Source organism: Marmota flaviventris, chromosome 3, assembly GCF_047511675.1.
Source record: "Marmota flaviventris isolate mMarFla1 chromosome 3, mMarFla1.hap1, whole genome shotgun sequence".
NCBI classification, from domain to species: domain Eukaryota; kingdom Metazoa; phylum Chordata; class Mammalia; order Rodentia; family Sciuridae; genus Marmota; species Marmota flaviventris.
In genome coordinates this window covers 66,082,339-66,096,817 of record NC_092500.1, presented here as the reverse complement: position 1 = coordinate 66,096,817, position 14,479 = coordinate 66,082,339, and the positions used below count along the sequence as shown (strand labels likewise).

Sequence of the window (14,479 nt, the reverse complement as noted above, 5' to 3'; positions counted from 1 at the left end):
GAGTGTAAACCTCTTTTTATCCCCTTTTATAAAAGTCACTGCCTGAGGGAAATTTACCAGTCTAGAAACAAATCACAGCTGTTTGGTGCTGAATGAGACCATAGTCCTTTGGAATTCACTGTAGGCTTCTGTATTTCTAACTACTAATGTTCTACTCTTTCTGCAGCCTTGGAGATGTACATAAAGTTCTTGATTGCATTATGTATTTTTTTTTTTTAATTTCCTGATTACAAAGATGTGCTCCTCTCTTATAAGACATGTATTCAGCAGAGCAGAGTAATAAAAAGTTCCAAATCCATTTATCTTCTGTTCTGGGGATCTCTGAATAGTATTTGAGAAACCCCAATTTGTAATTAGGAACATCTGTATTGTTAAGTAGATCGGAATTCTCTCCCATCAAGAGGAAACATTGAGAACACCCTGCATAGTGATTTCTCACATAGACTCCCCAATAGATCTTGATGCTTTCATTCAACAATTATGCACATGCCTAGAACAAATACTTTGCTTTACTGAGGGAATGTGGGAAGAACTACATCATAAGGTTTCTTTTAGCACCCTCCATTTTAGCAGGTAGAATTTACTGTTCTCACATTAGAATTTGAATTCTATTTTCTCCAAGCTTTTCAGAACCACCAGGTAAGAAAGTTGGCAATCTCCCTATTTCTCGTTGCAGTTTAAGCATCACATAGCATCTGTTATAGGATAACCCAGGGATGTCAAATAGGTTTTATTTTCCATATCTACTGTGATAGCCCATGAAACACCCAAGTTTAGAAAAATTCTGAGCTGCATTCAAGAATGAGGAAGAGGAATAGAATTGTGACAGTATTGTTTAGAAGAACTGAGGGTGGATTGAAAGAAATAGGAGGATGGAGGAATTGAAATTATTGCTTGTTATTGGCTGTTTCTAAAAATGTCAGCTCTGACCAGCTATAAAATGACCTAAAAAAGATGTGCCACTTTTGGAGGGAAATATTCACCTGAGATTTCATAATATTTTCGTTATCTTTCTTTGTAAACTGTTATGTCACACACCACAGAGCACATTTCAGGTCAAGTCTTGTACTCTGCTCACGTTGTCCTGTGTGAACTTAGTTTCTGGGGCAACTCCTAGAACATACTAACTAGTTAGCCTCTTTGCCTTCCTGGGGAGGCACACAACACATAAATGACTTGATGAAAATGTAGGGTTCTTTTGAAGGCATTTAAGGAATATGTCATAAATCTTGGCTTCATTTAAATAGATAGTTAGTCTGGAAAATTTGGTGAATAGTTGGCAAGGGAAATAATTTATCTTTGTTCACAAATTATTCTCAAGTAATAATATGTCAGCCTAAAATTTTCTTATTGATATGTACACTGATTTCTACCATCCATTGGAAGATTTAAGTTCTCTTAAGTCAGTAGCAATCTATGGTTCTTTCAGTGCCTGTGGTACAGAGTGCCACAGAGTGTTTTGGACTGCTTGAATTACTGCCATCTAGTTCCCTTTATATGCGGAAATCACTTACTAAAATCATGAGGCAATTACCTCAGCTTTTCCTTTGTAGGGGTTCTTTGTGTAACACTATTACTCACTCATAGAGAAAAAACAATGCAAAAAACTATAGCATTTATTTATATTTTTCCCCTCTGAGCTTTTTCTGCACTCTGCTGGACTTATCCTTTGCAGCATTCTAGGGGTACACAGGTGACCAGATAGATTACATAATGACCCTAAAACATATAGTAAGTTATTCAACTGGCTTGGGTAGAGAGGAGCTTCAATTTAGTCATCTGTCTCAAATAGGACCCTGTTTGGTCAGTGGCTTTAATAATTCTTAGGGCCAGAAGAGAAACTTAGCTCTATATTTCTATATATGAAAATGATGCCCATGAACAGACTAGGATATTATTATACTTTGGACATATTTTAACTAGGTTTATGGATTTATAGTGCTTTACATCCTTCAGAGGACTTTCCATAGTCATTGATTGGCCCCATGTCAAATAGCAATTAAGTGTCAAACTTAAAGTCTTCTTGCTTACTACCCTTCTAAAGTATCATGTGTAGGAAATCCTTTTCATCTAATTAGTTGCTCATGTTTGCCTGATGCTAGAATGAGAATTATTCCAAACTAATTAAATAAACCATTGCCTTTTGAGAGGTTACTCCCAAACACATATCAGTCAGTTAAAAGGAATTTATTTAAAAGAGAATACCTGTTGAATTACCAGCTTGGGGAATTTTCCCCAAAATACTCTAATTTTATTCAAAACCACAAAGTAAACAGAATTGGTTGGTAAATTGGATCTTTATAAATAAACTAATTAATAGCTTTGGATCATTTTAATAGAATACTTTCATTATTACTTCAGGAACTAAGTTTCTATAAGCCAAAGTATAGTAAAAAACTTAACTCTATCAGGTTGAATTTATATATTTCAATAGCTGATTATAAAATTTAAAACTTGACAATAGAAGTAGTTTTATAATTATATAACATTACTGAATACCCTCTGGGTACCAAAGAGAGAAGAAAGAGAAAGTGAGAGAAAAAGAAGCATGTACAAGGACATATGAGTAAACTAAAAAAAAAAAAAAACTAACCTGCCAGCAAAAGAAAATGTCAAGAAAAATTGCCTTTTGACTGCCTTTGAGATAGCACAACCGGGAATCTTCCCTAGGACTTGTGGTCAGTGGTTACAAAGTTTGAATGTTACTACTTGATTGATAAGAACCAACATTAACAAGCGGTCTTAGGCTAAGACATCCCTGGGGTACAGATGGTCTCTAAAAGGATACATCCTCAGCCAGGGATATAGGATTCTCAGAGATAAAGATCCATTGAATGGGAACTAGTAAGACAATAGTGGAAGTAATCTACCATTGAAAGGGAAAGACTGAGGGTGTGGCTCAGTGTTATAGGCCCCAGTACCAAAAAACAAAAGCAAAACCAAACAAGAAAACCTCAGACTAATAAAAAGAAAAAAACAGAATGAAGATTCCCCCCCCCCCATCTGATTTTCCCAGTAGCTATTTGTGGCAGAGCTAAGTTCTAAATCCAGAGCAATCTGATTTTAAAAGCCTAATTTTCAAATAAGCAATTTAATGGGAGGGAGGAACACCCTTTTTCTCCCAGTGTTAATTAGAGCATTAATTTATTTTGTAAACTCCCCCCCCCCACACACACACAGGTATATGAGAAAATACCTAGGAAAGCAGTATTTGAGTAATTATTAGTAGTGAGTACACTGTCTCCCAAAGGTATCCCAGTTTGTTAGGCAAGGCATGGACTCTTCCTTTTTAGGTGCTCATACCAATTTTTTGGTCCCCTGCTAGCTCTCTATGCACATAGATTAGTATTATAGGATGCAAAAAAATCTTTAGTAGTTCTAGAAGTCTTCCTAACAATTGTGTGAATCATTTCCCATCTTGGGTTTAGTGTTAAATTAAGTGCCTCAGAATTTATAACCCAAGATAGATTCAGGTTGCCCTACCTCCAGAACTAAATGTTTCTAGACTCCTCTCTCCTGATTCTCTATAAAGATTTTTCTTCTTAAGCTTCAAACTTTCTCCTTGCCAACAGAAACTTCTGCCTCTCTTGAAAGCATTTTTAGCTGGGTGTGGTGGCGCACGCTATGATCCCAGCAATTTGGGAGGAGGCTGAAGCAGGAGGATCGGGAATTCAAAGGCAGCCCCAGCAACTTTAGCGAGGCCCTAAGCAACTCAGTGAGACCCTTTCTTTTCCCCTTTTGGTGCTAGGGTTGGAGTCCATGAACTACAACCCCAGCCCAACAACACATATTTAAAGTGTATATGTTGCCAACTTTTGACATAGTAAAACCATAAAACTGTCACAGTTAAGATAAATGGAGCCAGGGCTGGTGGTGCAGCTCGGCCTTAGAACGCTTGCCTAGCATGTGTGAGGCACTGGGTTCAATCCTTAGTACCATGTTAAAACAAACAAATAAAATAAAGATTGTGTCCATCTAAAACTAAAATTATTATTTTTATTATTTTTTTAAATGAAGCCATACACAGTGAAGCAGACCTGTAATCCTTACCGGGATTACAGAAGGATAACAAATTCAGTCAGACCAGCCTCAGCAATTTAGTGAGGCCTAAGCAACTTAGGAAGACCCTGTCTCAAAAACAAAAGGGGCTGGGGATGTGGCAGCACCCGCTGGGTTCAATCCCTAGTACCATGGGTAGGTAGGTAATATAACTCAGTGGAAAAGTACCCCTGGGTTTATCCCCAGTACTGCCACAAAACAAAAACAAAACGACATCTTCACCCCAACTCCTTAAATTTCCTTCCAATTCTCTCTCCCACTTCTTCCTATGTTCATCCTTAGGTAACCTTTAATATGTTTTCTGTCATTGTGTATTATTTTGCAGTTTTCTAGAATTCTTTTTAAAAAAAAAAAAAATATATATATATATATATATATATATATATTATATATATATATATATATATTTTGTTGTAGTGGATACAATACCTTTATTTATTTATTTTTATGTGGTTCTGTGTATCAAACTCAGGGCCTCGCACCTGCTAGGCAAGCACTCCACTGCTGAGCCGCAACCTCAGTCCTAGAATCTTATGTTAGAATCACATAGTTTTACTTCTGCTTTTTTGGAGGAGGATGCTGTAGCTTCTTTCACTCAGTATAACTATTTTGAGAATTCATACATGTTGTGCCTATCATGGTAGTAGATCATTCATTGATGGACACTTATATTGTTTCCAATTTTTACCTAATACAAATAGAGCTCTTATGCACATTAATGTACAAATCTTTGTATAGATATATGCTTTTCCTAGTTTCTATAGAACTCTTTCTTTAAAATGGGCTAGGGCTATAGCTCAGTGATAAATTGCCCCTGGGTTAAATCTCCAGTAACTCCTCCCCCAAGAGACTTTTATTCTCTTAAAATCAACAAGCAAATTGTTTATGTATTTCCTAACTACTTATAAATTGTTTGTGGTCTTCTGGTGGCCAGTCTTAAATGATACTGTGTTAAAATCACACCAGATTATAAATTAAAATTTAAAAACCATGCTTTCAAAATTGTTTTCTGTTGTATAGACATATTGTATTCCTCATATACAAGAGCTTAGGGACTTTAGTTAAAATGGAAAATAGGTGTGTGTTCATGTTGAACAAAAGCAGAAACTAGGAAATGGATAATATTAATATCAAATATCTGCAAATCTGTAGTAATTTCGTGGGTGACAATTGCTTTTATTTTTAAAAATGCTATCAAATAAAAATAGTTAAGAGAACCATTTTTATTTTTAAAAAGATATAGTCCCATTGCATCACTTACATTTTGTGTGAACTTAACACATAATCATCTTTAAGCCTTGTCTATCCAGTTTTGCGTCTTTGAGCACTCTCGGGAAGTTATTCGTAGCATTACCCCATTTCTCAGGTTGCATGATTAACACAGTATGTTTTTCTTTTATCAGCCTTTAATCAGTTTCTATCCTCTTTAGTTTCATGTTTTATAGGAAGGAACTAGCTGTGTATTTATTAGGGAAATTTTCAGTACTGTTACAAATCAAAAAGAAACATTCTTTGAACTGTCCTTTTAGGGATGAGAGAGGGAACTAACATTTATCATCCTGTTGCTCTGTGCTGGCACTGCTGTGGGTGCTTTCCGTACATTCTTTTTTCATGGTCTACCACTGTAGATATTATAAAGACCAGTTTCCTTAGCATGTCCTTAGCAATATAGCTCTACCTACTTCTCCAGCTTTTTCCATCAATATCAGCTTTGCATCCTGTGCTTCTGCTAGTCTCAGCTTCTTTTTTTTTTTTTAGTCTCAGCTTCTTTAAGATCTTCGAATGTGTCTAGTTTTCTCTCTCCTCCAAACTTTTTCACGTGCTGTTCTTCCCTGACCACTGCTCTCTCTTCCCCAGGCTTGTGTGTCTTAAAACTAATTTCTTTATAACCTGAAGGCCTTGGTTTAGGTCTTAGTTCCTTGAACCCCTGTTCTAAACTCCTCTGAGAATAGGGACTGTGTCTTCTTGCTCAACATTTTATCTTATGAACTTGTGTTTAGACATGTTTGTTGAATGAATGAACAAGCAAACAACTTTTGCAAATGGACAATTTTATCCCCAACTCACATAACTAATTAAGTAGTAGACCCAAAAGTTCAAATGGAAGACTGACACAGAAGCCATTTTTCCTTCTACACTAAGCCACTCTGTAGCTGTAAGTCATTAAACATTCTGAGGAAGGCTAACAGGCAAATTTGGTAATTGATGAAACAACATACCTAATTACATAATTGACATAATATAGAAATATAACAAAACCAATTTTCTATAAACCTAATCATTAAAATACTGGCTTTTCCATCTTTTAAGAAGTGGTTTATTCTGATTTTAGACTTACACAAACCAAAATAAAAATACAGTAAAAGCAGACTATAAATTCAGAGTAGATTGCGGGATCCTGAGATGGGTTACCCTGAAAATATTTTGTTCTGGAAGTCAGAGTCACCTGTCTATCTGGCTATACCACTTTTTTTTTTTTTTTAAGTTATATATAGTAGCTGGGTTCATTTTGGCAAAATTATATATGCATGGAATTGACTTAAATCCCTGCTTCCCCCACTTTTCCCTCTCTTCCTTCCTCCCCGTATTCTGCTTTCTCTACTGAACTTTCTGTCCCACTGGCCATAACAATATTTATTTATTTAAATATTGGACACAATACCTTTATTTTATTTACTTTTATGTGGTGTTCAGGATTGAACCCAGGGTCTCACACATGCTAGGCAAGCGCTTTACTGCGGAGCCCTAGCCCCACAACTTGTTTTTTTTCTTTAATTTAAAAAAAATTTTTAGTTATAGATCGACACAATACCTTCATTTTATTGATTTATGTGGTGCTGAGGACCCAACCCAGTACACCACTCATGCAAAGCAAGCAGTCTACCACAGAGCCACAACCCCAACCTTTTAAATTAATTAATTTATTTATTTACTTTTGCATGCTTACAAAGATAAGTATCTTTGTGTCTCAAGGTACAGCTAAAATGTTAGAATATTTTCTGGAAATTATGCAAAATGCTTTCCTTAAAGGGTTACAGATTCTGTTGCTTCTCTTTTTCCTTCCTTCCTTCCTTCCTTCCTTCCTTCCTTCCTTCCTTCCTTCCTTCCTTCCTTCCTTCCTTCCTTCCTTCCTTTTTTTCCTTTAATCAATCCCTTTTGTATTATATATCTTTTTCTCTAAGGAGAACCTCCTTGTTTTATCCCCTTGAGATCTGTTCATTATTTATCTCTCCAGCCTCATACTTTTCCACCATGCCTCATCTGTCTTTGCTCCACTTATATAGAAGTACTTAAAACTCTGGACTAAGTTTGGTCTCCTCCTGTGGGACCCTTTGCTTATCCCATTTCTAGCATAATGTATTCTTTTGCAACAGTATGTAAGCTGTGTGTCTCCTGTACCAAATTGTAGGCTTCTTTAGAGATTTAACTGTTTGAGAGACATAGAATATCTCTCAGAATCCCCAGGACTTAATTCCAAGCACATATATGGTTATATACTACATTTTAAAGAAACAAGATCATCAGTCAGGCTTGGGCTTCAAATCTCCTTCAATATAAAGTAATAAAGAAGTGGTAGGACAGAGTAAGAAGCAAGAATGTAGTCATTATTTAATTTTCTTGATCTGGGCTTAAAGAATTTGACTTCTGGATTAGATTAGTCTTTAGTAGTTCAAATAATTCCTGTTGCAAGGTGTTACTAGTTTTCCAGTCCCAGTAGTTATCTCGTAGGCTTTTTGAACCAAAGCAGGACATGAACCTACAGTTTCGTCTAAATTAGAGGAGAGTATTCTGCAGAAGTAACCACAATATTTCCCCCCATACACACCTTGGTATTGAACCCAGGGCTTCACGCAAGCTAGGCAAGTACTCTGCCACCCAGTTACATTCCCAGCCCATTTTATTTTATTTTATGATAGAGTCTCACATTGCCCAGGCTGTCCTTGAGCTTGCAATTCTCCTGTGTTTGCCTCCCAAATAGCTTGGATTATAAGTATGCATCACTGTGCCTGACTAACACATAATTTTTAATTTTAAAAAATTGATGCTAAATGTGGCTCAGTGGTAGGCCACTTGCCTAGCATATGTGAGGTTCTGGGTTTGATCCAGCACCACAAAAACAAGCAAACAAAAATATAGTAAAAAATTAAAAATGTGAATAAAATCATTCAGTGCACAGATCACAAATCATAGCCCCCCCCCCATCATTTTGAAGGCCTTGTTCCATACATCAGACCAAATGCCCATTTAACTTGTATGCCTTGTAAGCTTAGAGTCTAGAATGATTAGAGTCTAGACTTCTCTTTCTGTTGGCTTTTGTTTCCTTATGTTCAGTTGAACTTTGTGGTTTTTTTTTTTAACATTTCTAATTTAGGACTTAGCCAGGCTAAATACAGAAATCAGTGAATTTTTCACAATTCTTCTCTGAGAATTAAGGAAAGAAGTCCAAATCGGTAGATCCCCCCACCGCCGTTATGTTTGGAAAGCGTACCTATGCCATACGCAACTAGCTGTCTTTTCCACTAAAGCCATGAATGCTTCTAGGCCAAGGACTGCTTCTTACTCCATTTCAGTTCCCTATCACCTAGCTCACTGGCATACAGGTTTTTAACAAGAATCAGTTTTCATCTTCCTATCCTATTAGTCAAATAAAGACTAACAAAGTAATTGTAAACATCAATGTGGCAACTTATCACAAGATTTAAGTAAGAGATTGAGGAAGATATATATAAGCATTTCAATATTATTTGAACATAAGTAGGTCACCTAGAAGAATTTGAATATTAAGCTCAAACAGAGAAGTACTGAAGTAAAAAGGTTCTTAAAGTTTATTTTTTTGTTGTTTTTAAACAACTTAAACCTGCAGAGTTAGGTTGTTTTATTCTTGGAAGTTTTGGCTCACACATCTTTGAGATTCTTGAGAAACTTTACCTATTAATCTAACTTAACAATGCGAATGTTTTGCTGGTGTCAAGAGTGTGTGATCATTGAGCAAGAACTGAAAAGTTTCTATTCTAGGCAGGATCGAGAACTTCTTTTTTTCTAATTCCACACAGACACGTCTTCGGCCTCTGAGGATGAGGGCTCTCTGAGACGCCAAGCTGCGCTCTCTGCTGCCTTGCAACAGAGCTTACAGAATGCTGAGTCCTGGATCAACCGTTCAATTCAGGGATCGTCCACTTCTTCATCCGCATCTTCTACGCTGTCCCATGGAGAGGTCAAAGGAACCAGTGGGTCTCTAGCTGATGTATTTGCCAATACCCGAATAGGTAGGAGCTGAATCTACCTAAGGAGTCCAAATTATGTTTCATTTGGCAACCAGTATTCAGGAAACAATTTATGATTTGTGTTAGGTTTTTCAACGTGGCCTAAAAAACCAGATAATCAGAGAGAACGTGACAGTTAATGAGGCAAAGAAGGAAACACCAGCAATACATTTGTTGCAGGAATGATAGGTATCATCTGCATTATTGGAGCATAGTGTTGCCCACCTGAAGCCATATCTATTTCCATAAGCAATACTCAAGCTGCAAGATATAACACCAGTCTTAGTATTGGTTTGTCCCACTTGAAGAATATTTCATATATTAAAGAGTGTTAAAACATGTAGCATCTTAGAATTCTTCAGGATTGTTGTCTATATTCTATCAAATAAAAATCATTAAACCTGAGCAAATTCTACATTAAACCAATATCAATGAAGCCCTTTTGTCTTTAGTGTAAAGACTGGATTTATTGTCCTTGCTGCTGTGATATTGCTACACCTGGAATGTGCCAGCTGAGGATGTTGGTAGTCTATGAGCTGCTACCTGCTGCTGATGCTACTGTGTGGAGTACAGCTTTTGCTTGGCTCTGCTTTATGTTTTGTTTGTTTTTTTAAAAGAGTTGTGTCATCTGCAAATAAAGATGCATATCTCTGCTTTTGCTAAATTGGTTGGTACAAATCAATCTAAATAATGTACGTGAACATTATATATCTGTGATGTCTTTCCCTTCTTTCTTGACAGTCAGTTGCATTTTGGTATCTTTAATTTTCCTCTCAGTGATCTTTCTATATCCTTTATATATCTTCATTCTATTAATTGATTTCAGAAAATAAAAAATTGGAAAATTTTCATGGTTATAATTTTTTAAAGATCATAATTACCCTGAGGATATGATTGCCCACATTAATAGCCTTATGCCAGCTGCCATTGACTTTTGTTCTGCATTCTTAACTCTGCCCAGTGTGGAAGCTTTCTAGAGCAGCCACACACAGGTGTACATGTTTACCATCTCTTCTGTCATTCAGGGTAAGCAACAGAGCCATGGTAGGTGAGCTTTTATTTCCATATCTGTCAAAAAGAGCACTTTCACTTATAAAAAGAATTGTCCTATATCCAGTTAATATTATGTGTATTTTTGTTAACAAGATGATTTCATATTTTATAACATATCTGATCTCATATTTTTCTGTTGCTTCATGACTCTGTGAAAAGTTATTGGCTTAGTTATTCACAGAAACCATATTATGCAATGTTATTGCTTTTTGGATGTTCGTTCTCATAGTAGTCCATTTTCCTGATAGGGAAATTAAAAAACAGGTAAAATAAAAATAAAATAATCTATAGTCCCACTTCCTATGGATAACATTTAAATGCTACAACTTTAGTATGTATTCCAGATATTATTTGTTTATGAATATGTGGGGTTTTTGTTTTAATTTTACAAAAATGAAATTGTCTTAAATGTAATTTTCATTTCCTGCTTTTCTTGGCAGTGTATTGTGAACATCTTCTGTATCATTATAAGTATGCTGTTATTTTCATGATTTTAAATACAATCAATTGAATGACTGTGCCCTGATTTATTTAATCATTCCCCTCTTTTGGACATTTAAGTAATATTGTTTTTTGCCATTTTGCAGATTGCCAAAAGTATTGTGCATTTGTCTGTTTATTTCTTTAGGATATTTTCTATAAGTTGATTGCTGAGTCAAATAAAAATATACATTTTTAATGCTTATGTTTCTACATTATCCTACAGAAAGGTATACTGCAATGTACCTGTGCTTATATATTTCAAACTTTTTTGTCCCTCAGTACTGGGGATTGAACCTAGGTTTGCTCTCCATTGAATTATATCCCTAGCCCCTCCCTCCTTCCCTCCCTTCCTCCCTCCCTCCCTCCCTCCCTTCCTTCCTTCCATATTTTTTTAGTGGTAGATGGACACAATATCTTTATTTATTTATTTTTTAATGTGGTGCTGAAGATCAAACCCAAGGCCTCACACATGTGAGGCAAGAGCTCTACCACTGAGCCACAACCCAGCTCATCTTTTAAAATTTTATTTTGAGACAGGGTCTCTCTAAATTGAATGTGATGACCTCAAACTTGTGATCCTCCTACCTCAGGCTCCATAGTATCTGAGATTACAGTTGTACACCACCGGGTCCAGCTTATTTCAAATATTCAAAACTTTTAAAATAGTAATTAGAGACATTTTGTGTATAGAATCCTTATCCCCAATTGATTTTAGAAATTGTTTATATTATGCTTTTTTCTTTTTCATATTTTGTAGTGATTTTTCATTATTCTTATGAATCATGTATTTTAACTCTTATTTTCTCATTACTTTTCCAGATGTTTTCTTCTGTGTTTTTTGTAACATATCCCTGGTCAATGGATCTCTTTGAATTTATATCATTTCTCTGTGTTAAGAATCTTCTTTATGAAGTAGCATATAATAACACTATTTAATCTCTGCTTAGAGCAAGGGAAGATCCTTGTCAGATAGATCCAAATTACCTATGGATATTTTATAAAAATGAGAAGTGGACTTTACGTGTTTTCCTTCATCTGAAAATGAACAGTCTTAAGACACTATTTGGTCTTTCATGGAAGTGGAAGCATTCCAGATAAAATAAAGAAATGTTCAAGAAACTAGAATATGAATAGTTAATAAGGATCTTAATTTGGTTCCATTTTGAAGTCACTTGTAACTTTTATTTTGTTATAGCATTGGATTTCTACTAACCTTTCTATGTATATTTAAAATAATGTTGTAGAGAAACATGTCCTTATGATGTGATCTTACTAAGGCTACCTAAATCTTGAAAGTATTAATTTGGGAAAGCTGACATGTCCTGACTTAACCTCTGATTTCCCCATTATATTTTGGTAGTAGAATTTGACTTAAAACTTGTTTTACAGGAGTTAATGCTCTATTTATGTAGTTTTTTTCCCTTGTTTAAAAACAAAGATTTAGTGGTTCTTACTTTTTGCCGCTAATGTCCTATAATTCTAAATTCTGTTTTCTCCTCTCTAGAGAATTTCTCTGCACCCCCAGATGTCACTACAACTACCTCTTCTTCCTCATCATCATCCTCAGTACGCCCAGCAAATATTGATCTGCCCCCCTCGGGGATAGTAAAAGGCATGCACAAAGGATCCAACAGGTCCAGCCTTATGGATACAGCTGATGGTAGGTAGCTCTTTTTGGTAACTAAATAGGGAGTATAAATTAAACTGTAAAAATACAAATTCTAAACAGTAGTTCCTAACCATCTATTTCAGTAGCTGTAAGACTACATTGTACTGGGCTCAGTTTCGACAGGTCATCTGAGTGCCTTCTTCAAGAAAAGCATGCTATAAGAGAAAAGGGAACTTAGGTGAAATCATAAAGAAGTGTATTAATAATAACACCATATTTGTTCTTTATTGCCATCGAACTTGTGTACATACTTGTACCTGTTTGGTCCAGTTAAAATAGAGTGAGACTGGGGAAAGGCCATCACTAGAAAAATAAGCTCCTGAGGGAATTGAGGAACTAAAATATCCTTTTCAAGTCAGTGAATTTTAACTTAACTCATCTCTTTTTCCTTCCAGGTGTCCCTGTCAATAGCAGAGTATCCACAAAAATCCAGCAGCTTCTTAACACTCTGAAACGACCCAAAAGGCCTCCTTTGAAGGAATTTTTTGTAGATGACTCTGAAGAAATTGTGGAAGGTAGTAGTAAAAATGCCAAAAACATATTTCTTAAACAAATATTTCTTAATCATTTATTATATGTCAATACATAACCTTAAAGGATGAGCAAGACATAGATCTTAGATTAAAGAGTTCAGACTTCTCTGCTCTTTTTTTCCTAAAGATCATTTATATTTTAGTTCTCAGGTGAAAGGTAAGGATGGAGGGAAGGAGGAAAAGGGCAAAGAGATAACTATAGGACATAAAACTCTTCCTTGAACTGGGCATAGTGGCATATGCCTGTAATCCCAGCAATTTAGGAGGCTGAGGCAAGAGAATTGGAAGTTCAAGGTCAGCCTCAGCAACTCAGTGAGACCCTGTCTCAAAATAAAAAGGGTTAAGAGATGTAGCTCAGTAGTAAAGTGATCCTGTGTCAAATCCCCAGTACTACCCCTCCTCCAGAATGAGAACTATTCCTCAATAATATATTCTTTGAGTTTAGGAAATACAAATACACAATTTTAAAAGTTACTTATGTTAGACATCAAATTAAATTAGATATTAAATTCAACTTCAAGGGCTGGGGATGTGGCTCAAGCGGTAATGTGCTCGCCTGGCATGCACGGGGCGCTGGGTTTGATCCTCAGCACCACATAAAAATAAAATAATGATGTTGTATCCACCGAAAACTAAAAAATAAATATTTAAAAAAAAATTCAACTTCCAAAGTTTGCCCAGGCTTAGCCAGGCTCCATGGCACACACCTGTAATCCCAGCTACTCAGGAGGCTGAGGCAGAAGGATCATGTCTGGGCAACTTAGTAAGATCCTGTCTCAAAATAAAAAGGGCTAGGAATGTAGCTCTGTGGTAGAGTACTTGCCTTGCATGCTGGAGGCCCTGGATTCAATCAACAGTACCATCAAAAAATGTTCCCAGTCTCTTTTTCATTTAACATAGTCCTTTCATTAAATCATCCAGTCGACATATATATTTGCCTTCTGAATCATAGTGTGGTAGATGGTGAAAAAAGTTTCAAGATTTAGGAAAATGCACTCTTCCTTTGTGTTGTTTGTGATTTAAATAAGTGCTAAAATATATAGATGTGGAAACTTACTTAGCCAATAAGTTTGTATCAGTGAATATATACAACTGTGAGAAGAGAAGAAATTAGTTCCATCTGTGTGGTTAAAGAAGACTTCACAGAGGAATAGGTAATCATCAGTGTTTTATTCATTCAATAAATTTTTAAATATTTATGGATGAAATCATGTCTAGGATATAATAGGGAAAGATGAGCAGAGAATGGGTGTGAGCACAGATAAAATGAAATGACCATTTGATAATTATTGAAGCTTGGTGATGAATAGACCTACCTAACAAAGCCTTTGTCAAAGAGAGAGCAAGTGAGAAGCTTTTGTCCAGAGAACTAAGCCTTAGTGGCTTTGTAGTTTGTTTTTATGCCCTGAACTAATAGT

General features: G+C 35.8%; 1 protein-coding gene across 6 annotated transcripts in view; it reads left to right on the top strand.

The window, feature by feature from the left end:
- Positions 1-14,479, top strand: part of Dip2b (disco interacting protein 2 homolog B) — a 236,066-nt gene that overhangs the window by 147,949 nt on the left and 73,638 nt on the right. For 5 of the 6 annotated variants that reach the window (XM_071609855.1, XM_071609856.1, XM_027949765.2 and 2 more), the window contains 3 exons: positions 9,114-9,326; positions 12,364-12,519; positions 12,924-13,043. In XM_071609855.1, coding sequence (XP_071465956.1) covers positions 9,114-9,326; positions 12,364-12,519; positions 12,924-13,043 — 489 coding nt within the window. The remainder of the gene's footprint in view (positions 1-9,113; positions 9,327-12,363; positions 12,520-12,923; positions 13,044-14,479) is intronic. The other variant, XM_071609857.1, reaches the window with a different exon arrangement.